This window comes from Ailuropoda melanoleuca, chromosome 8, assembly GCF_002007445.2.
Source record: "Ailuropoda melanoleuca isolate Jingjing chromosome 8, ASM200744v2, whole genome shotgun sequence".
NCBI lineage: Eukaryota > Metazoa > Chordata > Mammalia > Carnivora > Ursidae > Ailuropoda > Ailuropoda melanoleuca.
In genome coordinates this window covers 64,759,331-64,786,157 of record NC_048225.1, presented here as the reverse complement: position 1 = coordinate 64,786,157, position 26,827 = coordinate 64,759,331, and the positions used below count along the sequence as shown (strand labels likewise).

The 26,827-nt window shown below is 38.8% G+C and overlaps 1 protein-coding gene across 2 annotated transcripts in view; it reads left to right on the top strand.

Annotated features, from left to right (window-relative positions):
* Window positions 1-26,827, top strand: part of LIN9 (lin-9 DREAM MuvB core complex component) — a 59,426-nt gene that overhangs the window by 10,624 nt on the left and 21,975 nt on the right. For both annotated transcript variants that reach the window (XM_034666605.1, XM_034666606.1), the window contains exons 5-10: window positions 3,150-3,283; window positions 4,145-4,270; window positions 9,625-9,782; window positions 22,818-22,951; window positions 25,220-25,339; window positions 25,626-25,727. In XM_034666605.1, the coding sequence (XP_034522496.1) occupies window positions 3,150-3,283; window positions 4,145-4,270; window positions 9,625-9,782; window positions 22,818-22,951; window positions 25,220-25,339; window positions 25,626-25,727 (774 nt within the window). The remainder of the gene's footprint in view (window positions 1-3,149; window positions 3,284-4,144; window positions 4,271-9,624; window positions 9,783-22,817; window positions 22,952-25,219; window positions 25,340-25,625; window positions 25,728-26,827) is intronic.

Sequence of the window (26,827 nt, the reverse complement as noted above, 5' to 3'; positions counted from 1 at the left end):
TTTTGAGTGAGAGAGGGAGAGAGAGTGCGCAACAGGAGGTAGGGGCAGAGGGAGAAGCAGACTTCCCACTGAGCAGGGAGCCTGATGCAGGACTTGATCCTGGGGCTCCAGGATCATGACCTGAGCCAAAGGTAGTCGCTTAACTAACTGAGCCACCCAGGTGCCCTGGTACCTTTTTTTTAAGCTTTTAAAAAATTGAGATAGCATTGACAGATAACATGATGTAAGTTTCAGGTGCACAGCATTTTGTGTACATGGTGTAATGATCACCACATTAAGTATATAGTTAACATTTGTCACCACAGCTACAAATTTTTTTTCTTGTGATAAGAACTTTTTTAATTTTTTTTAAAGATTTTTTATTTATTTATTCGACAGAGATAGAGACAGCCAGCGAGAGAGGGAACACAAGCAGGGGAAGTGGGAGAGGAAGAAGCAGGCTCATAGTAGAGGAGCCTGATGTGGGGCTTGATCCCATAACGCCGGGATCACGCCCTGAGCCGAAGGCAGACGCTTAACCGCTGTGCCACCCAGGCGCCCCTATGATAAGAACTTTTAAAATCTATTCTGTTCCATGCTGTACATTACATCCCCACGACATACTGATTTTATAACTGTAAGTCTGTACCTTTTGACCCCTTTCAATCCATTTCACTCTCCCCTTCCCAGCAACCACCAATCTGCTCTCTGTATTTATGAGTTTGGTTTGTGTATGGGGTTTGGTTTGGTTTTGGTTTGGTTTGGTTTGGTTTTTTTGGTCTGTTTTGTTTTTCAGGGGAGTTTTTTTAGATTTCACATATAAGTGATATCATTTGGCGTTTGTCTTCCTCTGACTTATTTCACTTAGCATAATGCCCTCAAGGCCCATTGGTGTTGTTGCAAATGGCATGTTTCATTCTTTTTTTATAGCTGAATGATATTCCTGTGTGTTTGTGCGTGTGTGTGTATACACTACATTTTCTTTATCCATTCATCCATTGATGAACACCTAGGTTGCTTCCATGTCTTGGCTATTGTAAATAATACTTCTGTGAGCATTGGGGTGCAGCTATCTTTTCAAGTTAGTGTTTTTGTTTTCTTCAGATAAATACCCAGCAGTGGAATTATTGAATTATAAGGTAGTTCTATTTTTAATTTTTTTTGAGGACCCTCCATACTGTTATCCATAGCGGCCACACCGATTTACATTCCCACCAACAGTTCATAAGGGTTACCTTCTTTCCACATTTTCACCAACACTTGTTATTTCTTATCTTTTTGATTTAGTCCTTCTAAAAGGTATGAGGTGATATCCCATTGTGGGTTTGCATTTCCCTGATGATGAGTGATGTTGAGCACCTTTTCATGCTCCTCTTGGCCACCTGTATGTCTTTGGGAAGATGTCTCTTCAGATCCTCTGCCCATTTTTTGATTGGATTGGTTTTGTTGCTATGGAGTTGCATGAGTTTTTATGTATTTTGGATATTAACTCTTTATCAAATAAACAATTTTCAGATATTTTCACCTATTCTATAGATTGCCTTTTCATTTTGTTGATGGTTTACTTTGCTGTGCAGAAGGCTTTTAGTGTGATGTAGCCCATTTGCTAATTTTTTTTTTATGCCTTTTGGTGTCAAATCCAAAAAAATCATCACCAGGACCAGTGTCTAGGAGCTTACCACTTACATTGTTTCCTAGGAGTTTTATGGTTTCAGGTCTTACATTCAAGTCTTTAATCTATTTTTTTTAATTTATTTTTTTATTATGTTTTTTTAGAGAGGGGGAGGAGCAGAGGGAGAGAGACAATCTTAAGCAGGCTCTGTGCCTAGTGTGGAGCCCAGTGTGGCACTGAATCTCACAACCCTGAGATCATGATATCTGAGCCAAAATCAAGAGTAGGATGCTTAACAGACTGATCCACCCAGGGGCCCCAAGTCTTTAATCTGTTTTGAGCTACTTTTTTGTGTATGGTGTAAAGATAGTGGTCCAGCTTCATTCTTTGGTATGTGCCTGTCCAGTTTTCCCAACACCATTTATTGAAGAGACTGTCCTTTCTCCATTGTGTATTCTTGCCTCCTTTGTTGTAAATTAATTGACCATATATGCATGCATTTATTTCTGGGCTCTCTCTCTGTTATATTGACCTGTGTATCTGTTTTTATGCCAGTATGATACTATTTTGATTACTCTAGCTTGTAATATAGTTTGAAATTGGGAGCTTGATACCTCCAGCTTTGTTCTTCTTTCTCAATATTGCTTTGGCTCTTCAGGATATTTTGTGATTCCATACAAATTTTATGATTGTTCTACTTCTGTGAAAAATGCCATTGGAATTTTCATACGGATTGCATTGAATTTTAGAGTGTTTTAGATAGTTTTCATATTTTAGCAGTATTAATTCTTCCAATCCATGAGCATGGAGAATCTTTCCAAGCCTTTTTAAAATTCATGCAGGGAGGCCTGGGTGGCTCAGTCGGTTAAGTCTCTGACTTTGGCTCAGATCATGGTCTCGGGTTCCTGGGATTGAGCCCCTCATTGGGCTCCCTGTTCAATGGGGAATCTGCTTCTCCCTCTCCCTCTGGCCCTACCCCCACTCATGGGCTCGCTCGCTCTCTCTCTCTTTCAAGTAAATAAATAAAATCTTAAAAAAATAAATAAAATTCATGCAAACAAGTGATTTTGTTTTCAGATTTTCTTTTATTATACTTAGGTAGATTTTATCTGTCTATGCTGTGTTTATAAAAATAGTTGGGAAGCACTCTTTTTTTTGTTTTTCATTGAATTAAAACATCTTAATAGCATTGGTGCTGTGATTGATACAGAAATCATTGGTGAAACCTTCTGGGCCTAGTGCTTGTTTGCTTGCATTTTCTGTGTTTCTCTGTCACAATTATCTTCTTCCTATATACTTAAATTGAAATTGTCCAGCAGTACAAACATGGTTGGGGCAAATGTTTTCACTTTCCTTGTCAGAATATGTTATGGAAGCTTTAACTTTGTAAGAAATAATCACAGTGTTTATTTTGTTAAATAATAACAAAAAGTTTTATGTTGTTGAATCTTTTTGAGTACTTAATCATAATCTACCTTTTTACAAATGTATTCGATGTTATAGATGTTCATTTTTACTTGGTGGACCTGTAATTAATCTCTATTTTTTTATTATATAGAAATTTACAGCAACAATGTCTACACCAGATAAGAAAGCCTCACAGAAGATTGGTTTTCGATTACGTAACCTACTCAAGCTTCCCAAAGCACACAAATGGTGCATATATGAATGGTTCTACTCAAATATAGATAAGTATGTATCATGGCTTACATCGTGGATATCACTTGAATCAGAAATTTAAGTTTTTCAAGCATTATTAGCTGTTTTCTTTTCTGTAAGTCTGTTTTGATTCTTTTTTTTTCCTGATTTCTTTTTTCTGTTCTTCATTCTACTTTGATCCATTTCCATTCCTCATAGTTTGCTTTTCCCCTTTCTCCTTTGCAGAAGTGGTTATACATTTTTGTGGAAACTCAAATGAAAGTATAATCTATATTATAATTTACAAAGACCGTGGAGTGGAGATGCCCTAGAACAAAGCTCCCTTATTTGTAATGAACGAGACATATTTTTTCTTTATTTTTTTAAAGATTTTCATTTATTTATTTTAGAGATAACACAAGCAGGGAGTGAGGGAAAAGCAGACCCCCCGCCGAGCAAGGAGCCCAATGCCAGGACCCTGGGATCATGACCTAACCCTCTAGAGTCTTCTAGTTTTCTAAAACTGATTTAATCTCAAAGAGGACTCCTTTGTGTTGGTATTACCTTTGGGACAAGGATACATTGTGGCTAACACTGTTCATCGCCACTGGATATAATGACAGTGCTAGGATATACTAGGATATACTCATATATGAGATTTAACAAAAATCAGTGTCTCCTAGAATCTCCAGCACAGACAATATTTCTTGAGTAACTTGTACATGTTGTTTCACAAATGCCATTTTTAGTTTTAGCACTTTGAATTTGTACCTATTTTGTATATGTTCTGGGTAGAAGTAAAAGATGACATTTGGTGATTAGTATAATGTTGAAAATTGGAAAACATTTTGAAATTTATGCCTCTGAAGTAACTCATTGTGTCTTAACCATTAAAATACCATTTCTGTTTTACAGACCACTTTTTGAAGGTGATAATGACTTCTGTGTATGCCTGAAGGAATCCTTTCCTAATTTAAAAACAAGAAAGTTAACAAGAGTAGAATGGGGAAAAATCAGGCGACTTATGGGAAAACCACGGAGGTAAAAATAATATTTTTATTTAAAATAAAATCAGTAAGTTAGTTGGTAATATCATTACCACATTGATTCTTTTTCATCTTCACAAAGACTAGTACTGAAACATAACTTTTCAGAATAATTATATGTTAAATATATCCTGTTAACCAGCCTTAATGTAGGTGCTTTTTATACCTGTGCATCTTACAATTACATGTACAATTCCATTTTTGCTCAAATTACAGGCTTTGAGTATAATTTTCTTACATTATCTATGCCCCACTATGTTCCAAAAAATATTTAAGAATGCACTAGAAAATATAGCTGATCCTTTAACAACATGGGGTTAGGGACGCCAATCCCGCACAGTCAAAAATCTACATATAACTTTTGACTCCCCAAAAACCTAACTACTAGTCGTTTACTATTGACTGGAAGCCTTACTGATAACATGAACAGTCAATAACATATTTTGTATGTCATGTGTATGTCAAGTATACTGTGTTCTTACAGTAAAGTAAGCTAGAGAATAGAAAATGTGTTGAGAAAATCATAAGGAACAGAAGATATGTTTACAGTACTGTATTGCATTTGTCAAAAATATCCATGTATAAGTGGATGTGGGCGGTCACATCCATGTTTTTCAGGAGGCAGCTGTATTTAATAAGCTCTCAGGGTATCTGTACATTGTTATTATCTTTTTAAAAACTGTTTATCACTGCAAACGCCTTCTTACAAGTACATATTTTACTTTATATAAAAATGGGATAGGGGCGCCTGGGTGGCTCAGTCAGTTGGGCGTCTGCCTTTGGCTCAGGTCATGATCCCAGGGTCCTGGGATCGAGCCCCACATTGGGCTCCCTGCTCTGCGGGAAGCCTGCTTCTCCCTCCCCCGCTCCCCCTGCTTGTGTTCCCTCTCTCTCTGTGTCTCTCTCTGTCAAATAAATAAAATATTTTAAAAAATAAAAAATAAAAAAAATAAAAATGGGATAAGGAGGTAGGCAAAATGGATGAAGGGGATCAAAAGGTACAAACTTGCAGTTATAAAGTAAGTCCTGGTGTGTAGCGAATAGTGTGATTACTATAGTTAATAATACTGTAAAGCATTTGAAAGTTACTGACAGTGGATCTTAAAAGTTCTGATCCCAAGGAAAAAAATATTGTTAATATATATGGTGTCAGATGTTAACTAGACTTAGTGTGGTGATCATTTGGCAATATATACAAATATTGACTCACACTGTTGTACACCTGAAGGTTACATAGTGTGTTATATGTCTGTTATACTTCAGTAAAGTCAAAACATATGCTATCTCAAAAAAACAAACCCCAGAAAGAAAAATCAATTGAATCTATCCAATATGTTGTTTTCTGAAAATTATTTTTCATGTGAAATGACTTTTCCTTATGTAGTGTTATCTTGCTTTCTAACACATTGGAAAACCTTATATTACTTTTGAGTGAAATTTTGAAATCTGTTAGATTATTAGTTCTCATATTATGTCTCTCTGCCTAGTAAAAGCATGCACAAGACTTTTTCACTATAGATGGTGGGAAAATCCAGGGAAGGCATGGAAATATAGAGTGACTTGGGCAAGTAGAAACAGAATTTAGTTTTAATGATTTCTGTAGATTGTGATGAAATGCAAGGAAAACTTTTAATTAAACTGGTAATATTTTATTTCTGTATTAAAAGATGACCTTGCTGATGATGTTTTTAATATTTTCCTCATTTATAAGACCAGGCACATACACGCACACGTGTGCACACACACACACACACACACACACACACACACACTCTCAATGGAATATTACTCAACCATAAAAAAGAATGAAACCTTGCCATTTGCGGCAACATGGATGGACCTCGAGCGTATTATGCTAAGTGAAATAAGTCAGACAAAGAAAGACAAATACCATATTATTCACTCATGTTTAGAAACTAAAAAACAAAAAAAGGGGCGCCTGGGTGGCTCAGTTGGTTGAGCGTCTACCTTTTGCTCGGGTCATGATCCCGAGGTCTTGGGATTGAGACCTGTATCGGGCTCTCTGCTCAACGGGGAGCCTGCTTCTCCCTCTCCCTCTGCTACTCCCCCTGCTTGTTCTCTCTCGCTGGCTCTCTCTGTCAAATAGTTAGATAAAATCTTAAAAAAAAAAAAAAGACAAAAAACCTCTTAAGTACAGAGAACAGACTTGGTGGTTAGCAGAGGGGAGGTGGGTAAAATAAGTATAGGGAATTAAGAGGTACAGACTTCCAGTTATAAAAAGAACAAGTCATGGAGATTAAAAAGAAAAGTGCAGCATAGGGAATATAATCAATAATATTGTAATAGCATGTGGTGACAGGTGTTGGCTACACTTATTGTGGTCCGCACTGAATAGTGTATAAAATTGTCAGCTCGTTATATTGTACACCCGAGACTACTATAACACTGTATGTCATTTTCATGTCAATGAAAAAAATGCAAAAAAAGAATAAACCCCATTAACAAATTGCTGAATGATTTCAGTAGATGCTTCACCAAAGATATAAGGATGTCAAAGAAATACTAGAGAAGATATTCAACATATTAGTCAATAGAAAAATGCAAATGAACCCACAGTGTCTAAAATTTACAAGATTAAGCATACCAAGTGTTGGTGAGGCTATAGGGAAACTTGGAATCCTATATGCTGCTGAGGGGAATTATAAAATGGTGTAACCAATTTGAAAAACTGATGATTTCTCTTTTGTTTTTTAAAGACTATTTTTTTTAGAGAATTTTAGGTTCACAACAAAATTGAGAGGAGAGATTTCCCATATACTCCCTGCCCCCACAAATACACAGCTTTTTCCTTACCAGTATCTTACACCACAGTGACACACTATGACAGTTGATGAGTCTGTATCAGCATATCATAATCTCCCAAGTCCATAGCTTACATTAGGGTTTACTCTTGGTTTTGTATCCTGTGGGTTTTGAAAAAATGTGTAATGACATAATATCTATCATTATAATGTCATACACAGTATTTTTACTGCTCTAATAATGTTTTGTGCTTCACTTATTCCTTCCTCTCCCCATGGCCCCAGCTCATGCCAGCTGCTGATCTTTTTACTGTCTCCAGAGTTTTGCATGTTCCAGAATGTCATGTGTTGGAATCATACCGTATTCAGCCTTTTCAGATTGGCTGCTTTCGCTTAGTAATGTGCGTTTCAGGTTCCTCTGTATCTTTCATGGCTTGATAGTTCATCCTTTTTTGTGCCAAATAATATTCCATTGTCTAAATATACTACTGTTTTTTTATCCATTCACTTACTAAGGGACATCTTGGTTGCTTCCAAGTTTTGGCAATTATGAGTAAAACTGATGTAAACATCCGTGTTAAAGTTTTGGTGTAGACATAAGTTTTCAGCTCATCTGGGTAGATACCAAGGAGTGTGGTTTCTGGATTGTATGGCAAGACTGTTTAGTTTTATAAGAAACCTCCAAACTATCTTCCAAAGTGGTCATGCCATATTGCATTCCCATCAGAATGAATGAGAGTTGCTGTTGTTCCACATCCTTGCCAACATTTGGCGTTGTCTGTGTTCCAGTCATCCTAATAGATGTGTAGTGATGTCTCATTTCATTTGCATATCCCTGATGACATATGATGTGGAGCATCAAATTGGCTTGTCATCTGTATATCTTCTTTGGTAATATTTGACTTCTTTGGTTTTTTAAAAGGTTAAACTTACACTGACCATATGACCCATCCGTTCTACTCCTAGGTATTTAGTTAAGAGAAATGAAAGCATATGTTTATACAAAAACCTATACAAAAATGTTTTATCAACTTTGTTGTAATAACTGCAAACTGGAAACAACGCAAATGTCCACCAATAGGTGAATGGATAAACAAATTACGACACATTCAAAGAAAAGGATACTGTTCTCCAGTAAAAAGAATGAACCATTGAGGGGCGCCTGGGTGGCTCAGTCGGTGAAGTGTCTGCCTTCGGCTCAGGTCATGATCCCAGTGTCTTGGGGTCGAGTCCTGCGTCAGGCTCCCTGAGGAGGGAGCCTGCTTCTCCCTCTCCTCCCCGCTCGTGCTCTCTCTTGCCATCTCTGTCACTGTCTTTGTCTGTCTCTCTCAAATAAATAAAATCTTTAAAAACAAGAAAAAAAAGAATGAACCGTTGATACATGTAACAACATGAATTAATCTTGGAATAATTATGCTGAGTGAAAGAAGCCTGACAGAAGAGCTCATAGGAGATGAGCTCGTTGATATAAAAGTTTAGAAGATAGAAACTATAATGACAGAAAGCAACCTAGTGATTGCTTGAGAAGTGGGATGGATGTGAAGGAGGGATAATAAAGTGCCACAAGGAAACCTTGGGGAGTGATTGATATCTTCGCACGTTCATTATCTTGTCTGTGATGATGGTTTTGCGGATATGTATTTTGTGGCATGAAAGCTATGTTTAAGTTACTTGGGTTCATCCTGGTATTTAAAAATAGAAGTGAGTTAACCCCTAAAGATAAGAGTAAATTCAGTATTTATGCTTTAAGGCAGGAAGTATGATTAAACATTTACACAGTGGTAAGCCTCATCTTTAGTTCTATATTGGTGTGCTCACTGGGTCACAGGAAAAATATCATGTTCTTCTGAATAGGATATTATAATTGAACTTCATCCCAGGAGGAAACCTGGGATCCAGATGCAGTGTTGTTAAAGGATGGTGAACAAATCCTCCTGCGTTGTAGGAAAGGATGATGTAGACTTGCTTATAAATCTTTAAGTCTTGCAAAGTCCTGTTTTTAAAAAGATATAATTTACTTTGAAGAGAAACAATTATTATTTCTAAGAACTCATTCTTAAATGCATTACTCAAAAAAAAGAGAGGAAAAGAGGGAATGGTGAGATGGATGGTCTGATTTCAAGGGTTTTTTTAAAATTTATTTTTATTTTTTTAAAAATATTTTATTTGAGAGAGAGTGAGCAAGAGAGAGAGAGAGAGAACAAGGAGGGGGAGGAGCAGAGGGAGAGAGAGAAGCAGGCTCCCTACTGAGCAGACAGGATCACGACCTGAGCCAAAGGCAGACACTCAACTGACTAAGCTACTCAGGCACCCCTATTTTTTTTTTTTTTAAGATTTATTCACTTTTGAGAGAGAGAGAGAGTGTGAGTGATCATGGGATGGGACAGAGGGAGAGGGAGAGAGAAACTTTAGCAGACTCCTCACTGAGCTCAGAGTCCGACCCGGGCCTTGATCTCACAACCCTGAGATCATGACCTGAGTCAAAACTAAGAGTCAAATGCTCAACTGACTGTGCCACCTAGGGGCCCCCTGATTTCAAGTTTTTGTATAGGATAGTTATCAGTTTATATGATTTTTATAATTCTAGATGTTCTTCTGCATTTTTTGAGGAAGAGAGATCAGCATTAAAACAGAAACGACAGAAAATAAGGCTGTTACAACAAAGGAAAGTTGCAGATGTTTCCCAGTTCAAAGATCTCCCGGATGAAATTCCTTTGCCCCTGGTTATTGGAACCAAAGTTACAGGTAAGTGAACATAAGCTCATGACCATTTTGCTTTATAACTTTTCACCAGATAACTACTAGATAACCACTAGACAAAAGACTTTTGAATTTTAAAAGCTGAAACTATAGTTCTATAGCAAGCTACTGTAGAAGTTATTATTTCCTCATCTGTGGCATTTGGTTCTTAAACTACTTGGGAAAAAGTGTACTGGTTCAGAGCAGCGTCTTCCACAGCATAAACTAAAGCAAACTGCCACAAAGATGAAATTTAAAATTCACTGGAATAAGCATCTCTCCACCTTGTTTAAATTTTTAAAATTTTAAATTGTTCTGTCTTTTGCTTTCACATCATTTATTTTCCTTTCTAACCAGTCTTCAATGGTTAGTTCACAAGTACCATTGTTTTCGTGCTCTTTGGGTTTAGGGATGGTCCGTTTCTAGTGACTGAATAGTAATTACTCAGTAGGTAGTTTGCTCAGAATTTTAAGGGTGTAAAGTCTGTCAACTCATAGATGTGATTCTGTGTGTTCCATTCAGTTATGACATGGAAGGAAAGTACCACCGAAATCTCAAGTTTAAGTTAATCCTTAATAATTTGGTAAAGTAAAATTACAATTTATGTAATATAGGAAATGACAAGGTGTTAAGTGAGTACGTAGATTAGTAGCTGTATTGAAAGGGATTAAAAAATGGTTGGATTTATCAAAGAATATTTTCTGGATGAAAGGTAACCTCGAGTTACATATTAATATCACTTTTTCTGGTTATAAAAGTGGTACATGTTTCCATTATATTATAAAAATGGGTAATTAAGAGGAAAGGTAGATAAGAGAGAGGAGACTTTATTGTGCATATGAAATGCAGGTAGAAAAGAGAAGAATAGATTTGGTCATAACTTACCGTGACAACTTAACCGTGTACAGAAGTTATAGATGATCTCCTGCTCAACAAAATTAGTCTGGGGGTGAGATTGGAGATGAAGTGAGGAGGAGATTGTATTCTTGAAAAAATACATTAGTTCTAAAAACCCCGTATAAATAAGTACAGATAAAAAGTGTGCAATACAACTACAAATCAGAGAAGTGTTAGAATGCACGGTATGACATAGCAGTTAATTGTTCAGAATTTTAAGGACTGACAATTTTATGGAGGGTCTGTAAGTAGGTATTCTCGTTACACTGGAGAATAGGTCGGACAGGATGTATAAAGATATGAGAAAACTTTGGGATGCCTGGGTGGCTCAGTCATTTAAGGGTCTGTCTTCGGCTCAGGTCACGATCCCAGGGTCCTGGGATTGAGTTCCATGTAGGGCTCTCTGCTCAGCAGAAGTCTGCTTCTCCCTTTGCCTGCCACTCCCCCGGCTTGTGCTCTTTCTGTCTGTCAAATAAATAAATAAAATCTTCTTAAAAAATGCCTAACAGTATGCTGTCTTTAAGAATTATGCTTAAGGGGCGCCTGGGTGGCACAGCGGTTAAGCGTCTGCCTTCGGCTCAGGGCGTGATCCCGGTGTTATGGGATCGAGCCCCACATCAGGCTCCTCTGCTATGAGCCTGCTTCTTCCTCTCCCACTCCCCCTGCTTGTGTTCCCTCTCTCGCTGGCTGTCTCTATCTCTGTCAAAATAAATAAATAAAATCTTTAAAAAAAAAAAAAAAAAGAATTATGCTTAAAATATAGAATCATCGATAGATTAAAAGCAAAAGGGTGAAAAAGATATGCCATGCAGATATTGACCCTAGATAGTTGAACTGGCTATATTAACATTAGACAAAATAGATTTCAAGACAAGGTGTATTACCAGACAGGGGGAGAGGAATATTTGGTAATGATAAAAAGGTCAATTCAGCAGAAAAATGCAACAATCCTAATATACATTCATTAGTAAGTCCTTCATAACAGAACTTTAAAATACTTAAAGCAAAAACTGAGACAACTAAAGGAAGCCATATACAAATCAACAGTCATAGTTGTAGATTTTGCCACCTCTCTACCAGTAACTGAGAAGAGGAAGAAAAATCAGTACAGGGGTGGCTGGGGTGGCTCAGTCGTTAAGGGTCTGCCTTCAGCTCGGTCATGAGCTGCTCCACAGGAAGCCTGATTCTTCCTCTCCTACTCTCCCTGCTTGTGTTCACTCTCTCGCTGCCTCTCTCTCTGTCAAATAAATAAATAAGATCTTAAGGGGCGCCTGGGTGGCTCAGTCGGTTAAGCGTCTGCCTTCGGCTCAGGTAATGATCCCAGGGTCCTGGGATTGAGTCCCGCATGGGGCTCCTTGCTCAGCAGGGAGCCTGTTCCTCCCTCTCCCTCTGCCTGCTGCTCTGCCTGCTTGTGCTCTCTCTCTGTCAAATAAATAAATAAAATTTTAAAAAACCAATCTCAAATAAATAAATAAGATCTTAAAAAAAATCAGTACAAATATAGAGAATCTGAAAAACACTGTCAATTACGATGGTTCAATTGATACATTTTTTAAAGATTTTATTTATTTATTTGAGAGAGAGAGGAGGGACAGAGGGACCCTGAGATCATGACCTCCGCTGAAGGCAGATGCTTAACCGACTGAGCCATCCAGGCACCCAGATCCAATTGATATTTTTGAACACTAAGCCCCAAAACTATAGAATACAGATTCCTTGCACATGCACATGATTTGTTTCTCAAAACAGACCATCTGCTGGCAATGTCAATAAATTTTACGAGATTGAAATCATACATAGAATTTCTCTGAACACAACAGAATTTAATTAGAAAGTGAAACAGTGAGATCCTGAAGACATTCAATTATTTGGGAATTAAGGATTCTACTTCTAAATAACTCCTATGTAAAAAGAGGAAGTTCAAGGGAAAATAGCAAATACTTCTAATATAAAAATACAGCATGTAAAAATTCGTGGGGTGCAGCTAAACAGTAGTTGCAGGGAAATTTACAGTTTTAAATGCTTATATCAGAAAAAAGTGCTTACATATTTTTAAAAAACTATTTAAATTTGCATAAGAAACTAGAGAATAAACCCACAGCTAACATCATACTCAACAGGGAGACATTGAGAGCTTTCCCTCTTAAGATCAGGAATAAGACAAGTGTAGCCACTCTCACCAACGTAGTACTAGACGTCCTAGCCAGAGCAGTTGGGCAAGAAAAAGAAGCAAAGGCATCCAGATCAGAAAGGAGGAATTAAAATTGTTTCTATTTACAAATGAAATGATCATATATATAGAAAACCCTGAAGACTCCACCCAAAAACTATTGGAACTGATAAATTCAGTAAAGCTGCAGGATATAAAATCTATAACAAATCTATAAACAAAAGTTGTTGCATTTCTATACACTAATGTGCAAAATACTTGAAAAAGAAAATAAGAAAACAATCCCATTTATGATGGCATCAAAAACACTAAAATATTTAGGAATAAATTTAAGGAAGTGAAAAATCTATATACTGAAAACTATAAGACATTGATGAAAGAAACTGAAGACACAAATAAATGGAAAGATACCTCATGCTTAAGGATTGACATTCTCAATATGGTTCAACTGTCCATATTTCCCAAAGCCATCTGTAGACCCAGTGCAGTCCCTGTGAACATTCCAATGGCAGGTGTCTGGGTGGCTCAGTCGGTTAAGCATCTGCCTTCAGCTCAGGTCATGATCCCAGGGTCCCTCTGTCCCTCCTCTCTCTCTGTCTCTCTCAAATAAATAAATAAAATCTTAAAAAAAAAAAAAAAAGTCATTTCTGCCAAGATTGACCTGTTGGGGCAGGCAGTCCAAATCACAGCAGACATTTTCTTTTTTTTAAATTGAAATCGATATGCTTATTCTAATGTTTCAATGGAAATGGGAAGGGCAGCCTAACCCAGAAGTGGATCCACACATATGTGCTGTTGACTTCCTAAGTCATCAAAGCATTTCAGTGGAAAGGAAGGGCATTCCAACAATGCTGGAGCAATTAGATGTCCATATGAATCTCGATGCTTCCTCACACCACACAAAAAGACTTTACCTGAGATGGACCAAAGAGCAAAACATAAAAGCTAAAATTATAAAGCTTCTATAAGTAAACACAGGAAAATATCCTTGTGATTCGTAAGTAGGCAGAAATTTCTTGGATCTGACAAAATAACAAAAAAAGATGATTTTTAGGCTTAACTTAAAAACTTTTGCTCATTAAAAGCCACCATTAAGAAAATAAGTAGGCAGGCCACATATTGGGAATAAATATTTCCAAAATGTATATCTGAAAAAAGACTTGTATCTAGAAATTATTAAGAACTCTATAAGTTAGTAATAAAAAGACAGTCTGTTTCATATAACTAGACAAAACACTTGAATAGACACTTCCCAAAGGAAGATATATGAATGGCAAAGAAGCACATGAGAAAGTACTCAACATCATCAGTCATCAGGAAAATGCACATTAAAAGCACAGTGAAGGGGCGCCTGGGTGGCACAGCGGTTGGGCGTCTGCCTTCGGCTCAGGGTGTGACCCTGGCGTTGTGGGATCGAGCCCCACATCAGGCTCCTCCGCTACGAGCCTGCTTCTTCCTCTCCCACTCCCCCTGCTTGTGTTCTCTCTCGCTGGCTGTCTCTATCTCTGTCAAATAAATAAATAAATAAATCTTAAAAAAAAAAAAAAAAGCACAGTGAAGTACCGCCCCCCACCCCCCAGGACGGCTAACGCTGAAATAGCCAGTAACACCAAGGGCTGTCAGGGATGCAGAGCTACCGTAATTCCTGGACTCTTTTGGTGGCGTTGTGAAATGGTCTACCACTTTGGAGAAAAGTGTGGCAGTGTTTTACAAAATTAAACTTATGCCTGCCCTATGATCCAGCTGTTCTCCTCCGAAGTATTTACTTAACAGAAGTGAAAACAGCTGTCCATAGATGGATAGCTATGTGCTAGAATGTTCATAATTTTAAAGCCAAAACCTGAAGTCAACTTAACAACAGGAAGATGGGTAGACGTAGTATTTTCTTATGATGGAATATAAATTGGCAATTAAGAGAAATTACTGACACATAGATTAACTTCCAACAATATGCTGAGTAAAAGAGGCTGAAAACCATAGAATGCATATCGTTAGGTTTTCATTTCTATGAAGTTGTAGAATGAGCAAAATTAATTTATGGCAGAAAAATACCAGGAAAGCAGTTCTGCTGAAGAAGGGATTGGTTGGGAAGGGGGAACTTTCCGGAATGATAGGAATATTCTGTGACTTAATAAAGGTTTGTTTTACATGGATATTTGCCATAATTTATAGAATTATACACTTAAATTTAGATTTCACTGTATATAAATTTTACCTAGAAAGAAAAGTGCGTTAAACAAACAAAATTCCACATTCCTTACTGCAAAAAATTTTTTAGTAAACAAGTAGTAGTAGACTGATTTCTTCCCCCCAAACAATAACGAAATGAATTTTAAAAGCATATTTGCTGTAAGAGCAAAGCAGGCAGGTAAAAAGTGACTGGACTTTGTAAATGGCTCAGGGAAGAGCAGAGGATTTCTGATAAACACCAAGGTGCTCAACATGATGGGAAAGCCGAGTAGTGGAGAAGTTTTGGGGAAATGTCTAGACACCACAGTGTAGCCACACCATACAGGAAATTGTTCATTAGCTGTCCATTACTCCGAATGGCTCTAGAACTAGCTGTGCAGTCAAAGAACTCGCAGGCACTCGCAGCTCAATCAAGGGTGGGACCCAGGCCTAAGCAAAGATGTTCTGAAAAGTTTGTGGGGCCACCCGAGCCCCGGGGTGGGGGGTCCTTCCCCTGCCTTGTTCATCTGCCGCATGGGGAGCACTTCACTTCCCCTATAACCGGTAGGCTGCCCCTCTTGCTCAGCCCCTTCCAGAATCCCACCTGGAACCCACAGTGACTTCCCACAATCTTCCCACCATGGCATTTGGACAGCATTCCCTTCTAGAATCCTCTCCCTGGCATCCACCCAGCGTTTTGTCCTGGGTCTGAGAACCTACATTCATTCGTGCTGGCTTGGTGAAGAGGCTCACTACCATTCCCATGTGTGGGGTCCGCATCAGGCTTTCTGCGGTGACCATTAAAATGAGGACAAATACAAAAAAAAAAAAAAAAAAGATTTGAAATCATTTGTTAGGAACCTGTAAGAGTCTGAAGTGTCCCAAGGGTAATGTAGTTTGTCTAAGTCAAAGGGGTAAAGGGAAAGAGACCATCAGACAATCAGGAAAAACGTGATTTACAGCAATAAATAGAGTTAAGATTTGACAGTTTCTTGTTAACCCAAACTCTTGAGTGCTAGCCCACAGCCGAGGTCCTGACCCATAATCTTTAAAGCTGCCCCTTGATGTCTGTAATGAAATTACTTTCTAGATTTTCGGGATGCCATTAGGTATATTCACCACATTACCAGCAAACCATCTGCTGTGCTTCAAGAACTGCATCTTGGGGTGCCTGGGTGCCTCAGTCGGTTGAGCATCTGCCTTCAGCTCAGGTCATGATCTCAGGGTCCTGTGATCAAGCCCCGCGTCAGACTCCCTGCTCTGCAGGGAGCCTGCTTCTCCCTCTCCTTCTGCCCCTCACCCCACTCATGCATGCTCTCTCTCTCTTTTTTTTTTTAAGATTTTATTTATTTGAGAGAGAGAGGGATGGGGGACAGAAGGAGAAGCAGACTCCCCGCTGAGCAGGGAGCCTGACGCGGGGATGTCTTTTCTTATTTTCCTGAACTTGGCATTCTGACCTAGAGTCTACTTTCTTCCCTGAGTGATCATGTATACTAACGTAGGTTGCTGCTCTTGTTTTTGATTTTTTTAGCTTTGCATTGTCAGCACAGCACAGTGATCCCATACAGAAATGACTGTTAAGGGGACCCCTGGGTGGCTCCGTTGGTTAAGTGTCCAACTCTTGGTTTCGGCTCAGGTCATGATCTCATGGTGGTAGGATCGAGCCCCGAGTTGGGCTGTGGACTCAATGCAGAGTCTGCTTGAGAGTCTCTCTCCTTCTCTCCGTTCATATGTGCATGTTCTTTCTCTCTCTCTAAAATAAATAAATAAATCAGTCTTAAAAAAATAAAAAAGACATGACTGTTAAGGAGAAAGCTACATTAAAGACAAAGAAGTTTAAACCAAAATATTTTTAAAGTTTTTGAACCAGTTAAGTAAAACTGAATAGAAGTTAGGGGCGCCTGGGTGGCTCAGTCATTAAGCGTCTGCTTTCGGCTCAGGGCGTGATCCCAGCGTTATGGGATTGAGCCCCACATCAGGCTCCTCTGCTGGGAGCCTGCTTCTTCCTCTCCGAGCGCTCCCCCTGCTTGTGTTCCCTCTCTCGCTGGCTGTCTCCCTCTCTGTCAAATAAATAAATAAAATCTTAAAAAAAAAAAAAGCTGAATAGAAGTTAGTCATCGCTTGAACAGATAGATACTCCTGTAATAATAGGGGAGGCTGACTTGTACTTCAGATATAGATCTGTGGAAGGGGGGCATAAATGTCATCTGCAGGGGTGCCTGGGTGGCTCAGTCAGTTAAGTGTCTGCCTTGGGCACAGGTCATGATCCCGGTGTTGGTCCTGGGATCGAGCCCCACATCAGGCTCCCTGCTCAGCGGAGAGCCTGCTTTTCCCTCTCCTCCCTGCTCATGCTCTCTCTCACTATCTCTGTCTCTCTGTCTCAGATAAATAAATACAATCTTAAAAAAAAAAAAAGATAAGCATCATCTGCAGATAATCTATTAAGAATGTGGCAATAGCTTTTTTTCTTGATTTATGAAACTAATACATACTCAAAAAAAAAATCCCCAGAAGTGCAGAAGTGAAACCCCACTCCCCCAATTTTATATTTCTTCCTCTAAAGTTTGGTGTATTTAGTCCCATAATATATGCCAAAATATAAGCTTGTCCTCCCCCCCAATTTTCCCTTGAGAAAAAGAGAGTTGCTTTATATTTAAATTCTTACATTTTTCATTTTACAAGTATTCTCTCAGATTATTTTACATACCCAAGTGCTTTTTGGTGAAGACTCATTGTTTCTAACATAATTTTGTTGTGTTTTGAGGATGTACTTTGTATGATTTCAGTTCTTTTAAAGTTACTGAGACTCGGGGGCGCCTGGGTGCCTCAGTTGGTTAAGTGTCTGCCTTGGGCTCAGGTCATTATCCCAGGGTTCTGGGGTCGAGTCCTGTATTGGGCTCCCTGCTCAGCGAGGAACCTGCTTCTCCCTCTTGTGCGCGCTCTCTCTCTCTGACATGTAAATAAATAAAATCTTTAAAAAAAATAAAAAATAAAGTTATTGAGACTTGTTTTATAGCCTAACAGATGGTCTGTCTTACACAATGTCCCATGTGTGTTTCAGAGGACAGTTTTGATGTTGGGTCAGTATTCATATATGTTAGTTAGATATGTGGTTGAGAGTATTGTTCTTATCTTCTATACACTAATTGTTTTCTGTCTCGTTGTTGTATCAATTATTGAGAAAGAAATACTAAAATCTGTTTTGTTTTACCATTCTGTCAGTTTTTGCTTTATGTGTTTCGGTGCTCTATTAAGTGTACATATGCATTTACATTTGTCATATTTTCCTGATATATTGACCCTTTTGTCATTCTGAAATGTCCTTTTTTGTTTCTAGTAATATTCCTAATTTTTATTTTTGTCTGTTACTAGTATAGCCATTCCACTACTCCTACTATGATTGTTACCCTGGCGTATCTTCTTCCATCTTGTCACTTTCAGCCTCTTTGTGTCTTTGAATCTAAAGCATGTCTCAGACATTTAGAAATATATAGACAGCATATAGTTCAGTCTTGCTTTTTTTTAAATCCAGTCTGCAAACCTCTGCTTTTTGATTAGTTTTTAGTCCATTCACATTTCATGTAATTATTGATATGGTTGTGTTTATGTCTGTGACTTTGCTATTTGTTTACAGTACGTCTCATCTTTTATGTTCCTTTGTACCTCGTTTGCTGCCTTCTTTTGTGTTAAACAGATATTTTTTACTATACAATTTTAATTTTTCTTTTGTTATTTTTTGAGGTGTGTGTGTTTGTGTTTGCTCTAAGCAATATGATGCATTTTTAACATATCACAACCTAGCAAAGGTTAATTACTGACTTCTGGTAAAATATAGCAACTTTGCTTCAGTATATCACCGTTTCTTCCCGCTTCCTTTTTACTGTCATCATCATCTATATTACATTTATGTCTGTGATAAACCTGGGAAGTCAGTATTATAATTATTGCTTTAAGTGATCTTGTTTTTAAAATGAAATTAAGAGAACGGGGGGAAAGTCTGTGTGTGTGTGTGTGTGTGTGTGTGTGTGTGTGTGTGTGTGTGTATTGTACACATAGCTTTTTATGTGCACTTACATATTTACCATTTCTGGTGTTCTTCTTTCCTCACTGTGGATTTTAGTTAATGTCTGGTATTTCCTTTTATCCCAAAGGGTGTTTTTTAGTATTTCATCTTAATTTGTTTAGTAGCAACAGATTCTCTACATTTTTGTTTATCAGAGAATGTCTTTATTTCTCCTACATTTGTGAAGAATAGTTTCATGGGATGCAGAATTCTTGTCTGTGTTTTCTTGTTGGCACATTGAATGTATTGCTCTGCTGCCCTCTGACCTTCCTTGCTTCTGAGGAGATTGTTTCTGGTGAGATGTACCTGTTAATTGTGTTGCTGTTCTTCTATATGTGATGTCATTTTTCTCTTGATGCTTTCAGTAGTCTCTCTCTGTCCTTGGTGGGAATTTCACTACGATGTTTTAGGTATGATGCTCTTTGTATTTCATTGAGCTCTTTGAAAGTTCAGCGAGCTTCTTGCGTTGGTAGGTTAATTTGTTAATCAAATATGGGAGATTTTTGGCCATCAATTCTTCAAATATATTTTCTGCTTCTTTCTGTCTTTTGGGACTTTCATTACAAATATGTTGGTAACCCGATATCTTCCCGTAGGTGTCTGAGGCTCTGTTCTTTTTCTTCCAATCCTTTTCTCTCTGTTCTTTGGATTGCGTAATTTCTGTTGGTTTCTTCTTAATAGATCATAGTCCAGACTCCTACAATACATTATTTGAAACATTCACTGATTCTTCTGCTATCTCAAGTTTGCTCTTTACCTCTAGAGTTCTCATTTGGTTCTTTTGTAGGTTCTATTTGTTGAGATATCCTATCAAGTATTGTCATTTTTATTTTAATTCTCTGATCATAGTTATAGTATCTACTTTTGAAGCCTTCGCTAAATCTGTCATTTCTGTCAGTTTCTACTTAATACCCTTTTTATCCTGAGTAAGAGTCATGCTTTTTTATTTCATTACATGTCTAGTCATTTTTGGTAGAAAACGTGACATTTTAGGGGTGCCTGAGTGGCTCAGTCATTAAGCGTCTGCCTTCAGCTCAGGTCATGATCCCAGCGTCCCCGCATTGGGCTCTCTGCTCGGCAGGGAGCCTGCTTCTTCCTCTCCCACTCCCCCTGCTTGTGTTCCCTCTCTCGATGTCTCTCTCTCTGTCAAATAAATAAATAAAATCTTTTTTAAAAAAAAGAAAGAAAGAAAAACTTGACATTTTAGATAATGATTGTAGTAACTCTGCCTTCTAATTTTTTTGATAGTTGTTGTGTTTGCTTTAGTAACTTGTCTTGTGCAGCCACTGATGTTCTGCTCAGTTTTTTCATTCTTGTATTTTTAAGCTTGGCTTCCTAGGAGTTGCACTGTGTCCATATAACTTAGTGATCAACCAGTGACCTGGGCAGAGGTTGTGCGCAAGCATCTTCATAAGAAAGGCCTCAGATTGATCTGTGTGTGAGTTGGGAAATACATACAAAGTTGCTGTCAGTTTTCAAGTGAACCTTAGCTTTTACTCTTCACCAGTTTGCCTGCATCTTCTCTACCCATTCATGTAGTTTTCCAGTTAGCTAGAGATTTATGGAGAGCTTTCAGCCCTTGATGGCTCTTTAGTTTCCACGATCTCCCTGTTCTGCCACTCACCTCAGCCAGGACTACACCTTGGGCTTAGAAAACTGGGGGCTTCTCTTATTCTCTCCTGATCAAGTTTACCACTTTCAGGGTCACAGGTTTTACCCATTGGTCCACACTGACTCTGCCCCTTCTGGCAATCACACTCCTGTTTTCATGACAGCCCTTCAGTAGTAAAACAATTCTTACCAACCAAGGTAGTGGTGATGGTGAGGGTGTGAATAGCCTCACACAAGAAGGACACTGACTTCCCCTGTCCCGACCTGAAGCTTTAGCCGTTTTTTAACAGTAAGTGTTTTTTTTTTTTCTTTAAAGATTTATTTATTTATTTGAGAGAGAGCATGAGGGGAGGAGCAGAGGGAGTGGGAGAGAAGCAGGCTCCCCACTGAGTATGGAGCCCGATGTGGGGCTTGATCCCACAACCCCAAGATCCCACAACCCCGAGCGAAAATCAAGAATCGGACACCCACGGGGGCGCCTGGGTGGCACAGCGGTTAAGCGTCTGCCTTCGGCACAGGGCGTGATCCCGGCGTTACGGGATCGAGCCCCACATCAGGCTCTTCTGCTGTGAGCCTGCTTCTTCCTCTCCCACTCCCCCTGCTTGTGTTCCCTCTCTCGCTGGCTGTCTCTATCTCTGTCGAATAAATAAACAAAAAATCTTTAAAAAAAAAAAAAAAAAGAATCGGACACCCAACCAACTGAGGCACCTAGATGCCCCAACAGTAAACATTTCTTAATTGTTTTTTGCATTTGGTCCCTTTCCAGAACCTCGAAATGGTTGTCTTTGACAATCACAGTCCAGGTGCAGTACACCACCTCTGTTAATACTGGAACAGTGGGAGCACTCCTGAAATTCAAGTTCCCAGATGCCAGCCTTGCGGGTGGGCCTTTCTAAGGATCTCAGTCTTAGGCCTGGTATATTAACCTTATCTGAACATCATCCTGGTCTTTTTTTGATAGTTGAACTGCTCCTAGTGTTTCTTTCTATTTTTTTTAATTAAGATTTTATTTATTTATTTGACAGAGAGAGGCAGCGAGAGAGGGAACACAAGCAGGGGGAGTGGGAGAGGGAGAAGCAGGCTTTCTGCTGAGCAGGGAGTCTGATGCAGGGCTTGATCAGAGGATCCCAGAATCATGACCCGAGCCAAAGGCAGATGCTTAACCTGGGTGCCCTGAACTGCTCTTAGTCTCACTTGAATATAGTAACCAAAGTTCTTCTTTTGACTTTTTTTTTTTTAATTTGGGGTTTAAAGCAGTGATTTAAAAATATTTTCCCCTTGGGCGCCTGGGTGGCTCAGTCAGTTAAGCATCTGCCTTCAGCTCAGGTCATGATCCCAGGGTCCTGGGATAGAGTCCCATGTCGGGCTCCCTGCTTAGCTGGGAGTCTGCTTGTCCCTCTCCCTCTACCCCCTCCCCTGCTTGTATGTGCTCTCTTTCTTTCTCTCAAAAAAATAAATAAAATCTTTAAAAATAAATTTTTCCCTGGTCAATAATATGATTTCATTCATATATCTAATTAGTGATAATCATTTTTTAAAAGATTTTATTTATTTGACAGAGAGAGAGAGAGACCACAAGCAGGGGGACCAGCAGGCAGAGGGAGAGGGAGAAACAGACTCCCTGCAGAGCAGGAGCCCAACGTGGGACTTGATCCCAGGATCCTGGGATCATGACCTGAGCTGAAGGCAGACGCTTAACTGACTGAGCCACCCAGGCGCCCCACGATCATCATTTATAGTTGTAGTTTAAAAATTCTGTTGTTGGGGCGCCTGGGTGGCACAGCGGTTAAGCGTCTGCATTCGGCTCAGGGCGTGATCCCGGCATTCTGGGATGGAGCCCCACATCAGGCTTTTCTGCTGTGAGCCTGCTTCTTCTTCTCCCACTCCCCCTGCTTGTGTTCCTTCTCTCGCTGGCTGTCTCTATCTCTGTAGAATAAATAAATAAATTCTTTAAAAAAAAAAATTCTGTTGTTTCTCTAAACCTAAAATGAAGTACATGCTTTATTTGAAACTAGAATAAACAATGATACTATACTTTCTACATTTTAAATTGCACGCTTAGAGCAGTTTTATATTTGACAATTCGTTGTATCTTCCAAATATCTTAATGCCTTCTTGTTTCTTTTCCCAGCTCGATTACGTGGTGTTCATGATGGTCTCTTCACGGGACAGATAGATGCTGTGGACACTCTGAATGCTACTTACAGAGTAACTTTTGATAGGGCAGGGCTTGGAACCCATACCATCCCTGACTATGAAGTTCTTGTAAGTATTTCATGATGCACTTGTGTCTCATGCCTATTAAATATTTTATATGGGGCGCCTGGCTGGCTTAGTCAGTAGAGCGCATGACTCTTGATCTTGGGCTTGTGAGTTTGAGCCCCCTGTTGGGTGTGGAGATTACTTAAAAATTTTAAAAATCTTTTTTTTTTTTTTTTAAGATTTTATTTATCTGAGGGAGAGAGAGCACGAGCACGGGGAGCAGTAGGCAGAGGGCGAAGCAGGCTTCCTGCTAAGCAGGGAGCCCGATGCAGAGCTTGATCCCAAGATCCTGGGATCAGGTGGACACTTAACTGAGCCACCCAGGTGCCTCAAAAATTTTTAAAAATCTGAAAAAAAGCAGACCAAAAAACTGTGTTGTGTAGAATTTTCTACAGACTGTATTTTGTGGTAGAATCAAGACTTCAGGTCATGGAGGAAGCGATCCTTAGGCGTTCACAGGCCTGCCTCCTAGGCGCCTTGACCAGAAGTGTGCTCAAGTCTTCAACGTTGTCTAGAAGTGAACATCATCCATTGTACCTTATCCACACAGCATTTTAGTGTGACAGAGCTGATCACTGCTCACTAAATAACCTTGGGGAATAAGGCACTTGTATTCCAGCTGTGTTGTTATATGGTCGCCATGCCAAATGACTTTAAAAGTATGAAGTAACATCTTGTACATTAGGATTTGTTCTCCTGTTTTATCCTCAGAATTATGCAGGGTGGCTTTTAATTACCTTCACTTTTTGCATAATGAAACTTAAGACATAGTACATTAATTTATTCAAGTCTCTAGAGCTGGTTTCCTGGCAGGCTAAGATCAGAATCCAGATCTTTTGAATTCTTGGATCAGTGCTTTAAACTACTAGGCCATTACTTCACAATCATGTTTGATTTAACAGTGTCATGAGACTTATGCACCTTTCTAATAAGTCAAAATAATTTTAAGAACTTAGACAACTCTGCAATCTAATATAGTTTTTTTTTTTTTTAGATTTTTTATTTATTTAATTTGACAGAGATAGAGACAGCCAGCGAGAGAGGGAACACAAGCAGGGAGAGTGGGAGAGGAAGAAGCAGGCTCATATCAGAGGAGCCTGATGTGGGGCTCGATCCCATAGCGCCGGGATCACGCCCTGAGCCGAAGGCAGATGCTTAACCGCCATGCCACCCAGGCGCCCCTCTAATAAAGTTTTTTAAAAGTTGAATAATGAACTTTTTTTTTAAAGATTTTATTTTTAAGTCCTCTCTGCACCCAACGTGGGGCTGGAACTCACAACCCACAACTCACATCAAAAATCGCATGCTGTACTGACTGAGCTGGCCAGGCGCCTCAATAATGAACTCTTTATAACAGAATTGTTTGCCACTAAGCATTATGGAAATTGAATTGTTCACTTTTAACCTCCCTTTTTTCATTGCTTTGTTATACATTTTTTTTAAGGTTTATGGGCACCTGGGTAGCTCAGTCGGTTCATTGTCGGCCTTCGGCTCAGGTCATGATCTCCGGGTCCTGGGATTGAGTCCCATGTCGGGCTCCCTGCTCAGTGGAGAGTCTGCTTCTCCCGCTCCCTCTGCCCTCTGCCACTCCCCCTGCTTGTGCTCTGTCTCTCACTCAAATAAATTAATAAAATCTTTTAAAAACATCAAAATTCTTTATCTCCTTAGTGCAAATGTAGAAGAATCTTCTTTTTCTGATACGTACCTTTTAAAAATTAGGACTGTTTATTGTGAGGCTTTCCTTATCAAACATACTTTTTAGAGAGGAAAAATAGGAGAGAAAGAAAATTCGGACTCCGTTTGTAGAGCAAAGGACGCCAACCCTAAGTGTTTTTCCTTAAAGGATGCAGTCTTTCATCCCCCCCATCAAAAAAGGAAAATTGCTTTTCCAGTTCATTAATGTGATTTCCTTGATGAGATTGCCCAAATAGTCCCCCCGGCTGGATAAGCACGCAGTAGGCGACACCGAGCCAGCCTTCAGTACACGGCAAGCACCGGTGGCGATAGGACGTTTCATTTCCTAAGTGTTTCCATCCGGTGGTCTTTTTCTTTTCTTAATTCTTCTGTTTTGTGAGTTCAACCTTTTGATCGCAAAGTAGGATTTTCATACTCTGACTTACGTTTTAGCCCTTTGACCTTTGTAGGATAATAGATTCTGTGATAAATATAACACATGAGCTGGTGGTATTTCCAACTGCAATGTCACGGGTATAAGGCTAAGATGATCAGTAAAGTTCTTCAAGACTTGTGGACTTTTCTCTTTTCTCGAAGAGTAATGAGCCTCACGAGACGATGCCAATTGCTGCCTTTGGACAAAAACAGCGGCCTTCTCGATTCTTCATGACTCCACCACGGTTACATTATACCCCTCCTCTCCAGTCACCAATTACGGTAAATAACATTTTTTAAATGTCATTAGTAGTTGAAGTGATTATTATGAGTGTGAGTTATGTTTTTATGAAATACACATCTATTACAGCAACTTCGGGAGGTAGCTACATTATTTTAAATTGTCAATTATTAAATAAAATGATAGTTGCTTCAACTTTGGAAATATTTTCTTTTTTGTAAGATTTTTAATGTGATATTAATTATAATCAGATTTACTTTTTATCTAAAAATAAAATGCTTTCTTTTGAACAGTCAGTGGTTAAATGATTCCCTTTTATTCCCATAGGATAATGATCCTTTACTAGGACAGTCACCTTGGAGAAGTAAAATTTCTGGCTCTGACACGGAAACATTAGGTGGTTTTCCGGTAGAATTCCTTATCCAAGTGGTAAGAATTGCTGAGTATCTTGACTTGCTTATGAAAAAAACTCAACGTCTTTTGTGTTAATTAAAATTGAAAATTTTTCTATGACCAAATATTTTTACTTTTTTTTTTCTTTTAACCATTGTATTGGTTTTAAGAACCCTGTTATTTCCAGCAAAGCTTGAAAATAAAAGTCAGGGCATCTGGCTGCCTCAGTAGGTTGAGCGTCTGACTCTTGATTTCAGCTCAGGTCGTGATCTCAGCATCGTGAGATCAAGCCCTGCATGGGGCTTTGCAGTCAGCGAGGAGTCTGCTTGAGATTCTCTCTCTCCCTCTTCCCCTCCCATTCGCTCTTGTCTTCTGTCGCTCGCTCGCTAAAAATAATAATATAATAATAATAATAATAATAATAATAATAAAGTAACCTTAAGGAAATAAAAGTCATAACAGCCAGAAAAGACTTAGAGGTCTTTTTTGTTGAGCTCTTCTTGGGTTTGGTTTTTATTTTGCTATGTTAAGGACTCTAACGTTATAACGTATGCTCTGTCAAACCTGAATGGTTAGCTGTTAATAACCTGTGTAAGTATAAAGGCCTTTATTTAGTGACCTCAGTGCATCCTGCAATTATCAGTCAACTGAGCAGTTACGATGCATTGGTTTGCTATCTAGTGATATAGACACTGAGAAATGTAAGCCTCACCTGAAACAAGTATATAAGAACAATAGACTGACTCATCAGAATGTAATGAGCTGTTTGCTTTGAAAATTAGATTAAATCAGTCCTTTACTTTGAATCATAGTCTAATAACGTTTGATTTCTTTTCCTTTTTTGAAAAGAAATCTACTTTGGCTTGGGGTGGAGTATAAATAAAAATATTTATAACATAACCCAATAAAATATTCCGTGTTACCACTTGCAACTGATGTTATTTTAAGGACACATCTTATCATTTAATTGCGTATGTATAACATTTTGTATTCCTTGATCATATGTTGTTGGTTATCCTTGCAGTGCAGAATTTCTTTTGCCTTTTGGCTTCCAAAGTAGATAAGGTATTTTTATATGAAAAGTTGAAATTATGAACAGAGCCAAGGCTTATCCTCTTCACAAATAGGACACTTTT